This window comes from Gadus morhua, chromosome 5 (assembly GCF_902167405.1).
Source record: "Gadus morhua chromosome 5, gadMor3.0, whole genome shotgun sequence".
NCBI lineage: Eukaryota > Metazoa > Chordata > Actinopteri > Gadiformes > Gadidae > Gadus > Gadus morhua.
Genome location: NC_044052.1, coordinates 9,441,020 through 9,444,501, shown reverse-complemented (window position 1 = coordinate 9,444,501; position 3,482 = coordinate 9,441,020). Strand labels below are relative to the sequence as shown.

The 3,482-nt window shown below is 42.4% G+C and overlaps 1 protein-coding gene across 1 annotated transcript; it reads right to left on the bottom strand.

Annotated features, from left to right (window-relative positions):
* Nucleotides 1-1,017: 1,017 nt before the first annotated feature.
* On the bottom strand, nt 1,018-2,436 carry LOC115544257 (interferon alpha-inducible protein 27-like protein 2B; the record flags this gene model as incomplete). Its single annotated transcript, XM_030357120.1, has 2 exons — nt 1,018-1,682; nt 2,274-2,436. Coding segments are annotated over 2 exons (264 nt in total), but the record flags the coding sequence as incomplete, so codon positions are not given.
* Between the last annotated feature and the right edge of the window lie 1,046 nt (nt 2,437-3,482).

The window sequence follows — 3,482 nt, the reverse complement described above, 5'->3', positions numbered from 1 at the left end:
ACAGGTTTCTGAGAATTTCTGTGTTATGATAAGCAAATAACTTGTCTGGGAAAATGCCTTAAAACCGTGAAAAAAAGATTTGTCTTTATTCATGGTCAATTTCTGTTCAAGTTTCCCTCGTGGTGGGTGATGAGCGCCACCTCGAGGAGCAATGAAGCAGCGACGCTAGGTTCAGGGAATTCAGTTTAGACCTCCCATTTTATTATTTTAAATATCGAGATTTGGGGGGATAATTCCTGTCTAACTATTCATGTTTAAAGCATAAAAGTAATCGTAAAACACTAAAATGAAGAAAATATGTACATCGATATTTAGCGGGTAAGTAAGTATCGATTCTCGTATCGCACGAAGAAGGGCAACGATAAATCACTCTATCGATTTTATCCCACCACTAATTGGTATATTGTAAATATAAGGCGGATGATAGGTTCTGTTGGGATGTAGCCTTATGTAACTTATCAAGGTCATTGTCACATCATTCTCTATTTCTGTACAAGACACTGCATGGATGTCATTCACTTGTCATGTTATTATCAATAATGTTTTTGCCTCTGATGGGAGGTGAGTAAAGTGTTAACTTTGTTTATTTTTTACCGCGTGTGCCAGTAAATGTACACTCTGCTTTTTACATGTTTATTTTGCTTCACTGCCAAAGGCCAGCGGATGTACTGTCCTATTTGCACTTGATAACTGCTCGCAGTGCAGCCAGTTCAGGGACCCGGGCTCTAGCACTCTTCGATCGTGGGGCCTTGAGATGACGAGGCTCTTTTCCTGGCTGGGGCCCCAAAAGGGACGATACTGGAGAAAGTTTGAGCTGGGGACAGTTGCATGCCACATGCCCTATGGGGCACAGAGAGTGGGCCCAAAAAGCAGGTTAAGGACCCAGAGACGCAATGGCAGCCATTAAGTGTGGGATCTCAGTAGCTTTGGGAAATTAAGAGGTAACAAGTCGTTTTATTGTAACGTTTTCTTTTTTTGGACTTTGTTGCACTGGAACACAGAAAATAATCGACTTAATATGTTGATGTCTTTTATTTGAACAATGCTTATTGCGCTAATATAGTTACACACAGTAGGCCTATCTCTTCTGCATTTTCAATTTGAACAGGCATAGCCATAAACTGTACTTGTCCATTTTATATAAATCAGTGAGTCGTTTCCTAACTATCTTACCGTTACCTACTAAGGGGAACATTTTTATTTTCCGAGTTGTTTTTTTACTTGCAAAGTAAGCCACTATATGCTTTACTTCCTTCGGGCCTGGTGTTGAACTTTTTAAAGCATTGTTGCTCTTCTTAAATACTGAACAAATGAGCCATGATGTACATGCACATTCCTTTTCTAATGGGATTTAGTTCAGATGGCTACATTTTGTTAGCATAAAGAAATCAGAATTATGTTTAACAAGGTAAAATTCTTAAGATGGTTGTCAATCGTCTGTTATCAAGGATTTTTAAGGCAAATGGGGAAACTTGAAGAATTACTGGCTACACAATGCAGCCAAAAATTATGTTGTGAAGCCCATTGCAAATAACTAAAACCTAATTAAGAAATCTGCTTGACAAGAGGGGAGCATATCGATTAAGTTGCAGCTGATTCTAGAGCCTCTTTTAGAGCCAGTGCAGCTGCTGCTCCTCCACTAGCAGTTGCAGCAGTAGCCACTGCCCCCAGACCAGCCGCACCTACAACCAAGAGAGACATAATTATGAAGGGACACCAAAAAACGACTTGTTTGCTTTGCTTATTATTGTATTCTATAGTCCCCGCCCAAAAAATAAACAACAAAATCGGAGGTATTACCAAAAAGATCCTGCATTGTGTTGAATGGTTTGAGGTTGTGATGATCTGTAGCAGTACCTCTCTGCCTGTGGTCTGACCTAATGACCTTATGGTATGCCCAATGGGCAGAAAGAGCCGGGATAGCCTGGTGCTATGGGGCACCCGTGCTAAAGAATTTAAAGTCTGCTGCTTTGTCATTCTCTCTCCACTCTGTTGGTTTGTGCTACTCTTTGTGCCAGGTTATCTTGAGTCAGAGCTGCTGGTTAGACCTCACCTCAACATGCATGCACCATATACTCCACACACCCACACTGCTGCACTTCTGATGACCCACGTTCATTCTTTAATGTTACTTATTGTTTTTCGGTAACTTAAGAAGGAAATAAATATCCAATGTAAAGTTGTTAGTGTGAATTCCCTTTTATAGACCCCATAGGCAAATGAACATCTGTGTAGGTGGGTTTGTTTTGAGCCGCTGCATATTATAGGCTTACCTACTGACTGCAACACGGCCACTGTAGTGCCCGCTGCCACCGCCCCTCCGTTCGCTACGGCAGCTGCTGACTTCATGCCTGCAGCCATTGACCCAGCGGTGATTCCTGCCGCGGTGAATCCAGCGGCACCCAGAACGAGAGAGCAACCCCTGACTGCAGCTCGCAGATCGAGGAGGAGCTAAATGTGGGCGGGCTTAAACGTTTAAGCCAGCCCACATTTAAGGAAAATTCCGCGCAGCATCATGGACTCAGACGGAAATACGTTCTCCCGCTTTCTGCAGAAAGCGGGAGAACGTATTTCCGTCTGAGTCCATGATATTGCGCGCTTTTCTGCCTAGAGGTAGGTTACCGTTTTACCCTCTCGGGCGCCATCTGGTGGCGGAGATCCGGCAGCACATTCTCAAACATCAATACAGCACAGCACAGCACAGCACAGCACAGCACAATGACTTACCGGTAATATGGAAAAAGGTTCATGCATTTGATAGACTTAGACATTCCTACTTTTAACTTGTCATTTCAAATGTCTTTTTTAGTATAGACACATATTATTTCGTACACTCAATTATATTAGCTAAGTCAAATAAACCAAAGACAGAAGACTTTGCATCATTGATTTTTATTTTCACCCCAGGCAAGAAATTTTGATCTGTAAAGAAGAAAAAGAAAAAGCTTCCATAAATGTTTGACAAAGGCAAGTATCAAGGTATTTTTCTGGCCCATAGCAAGCAAATTTACACGAACAGAGAGCGGCAACTTACCTCTAGGCAGAAAAGCGCGCAGTATCATGGACTCAGACGGAAATACGTTCTCCCGCTTTCTGCAGAAAGCGTGAGAACGTATTTCCGTCTGAGTCCATGATGCTGCGCGGAATTTTCCTTAAAGGCCCACTATGCAACTTCGGGAATATCTTCGCTGTTTTCTTGGTTTTGGCACGCACTTTACTCTACACAGCGCCCCCTACAGCTTCGTAGTAGATATTTCACAACACTGTCGTAACAACTCGTTGACGTCCCTTCCCCATGCACTTCTACGCGAGCCATGTGCATTTGTTTTCAAAGAAGCCGGCGAATGCGTGGAGCCATGTCCGAAGTAGATGTTCATAAAGTGTAGGCAAGGTTATACATTTTTAAAAGGGTGTATTTGCATTGCAATAAACATAAATCCATCCTTTTTTATAGTTCACCGGGAGAATTTATACCCTAGGTT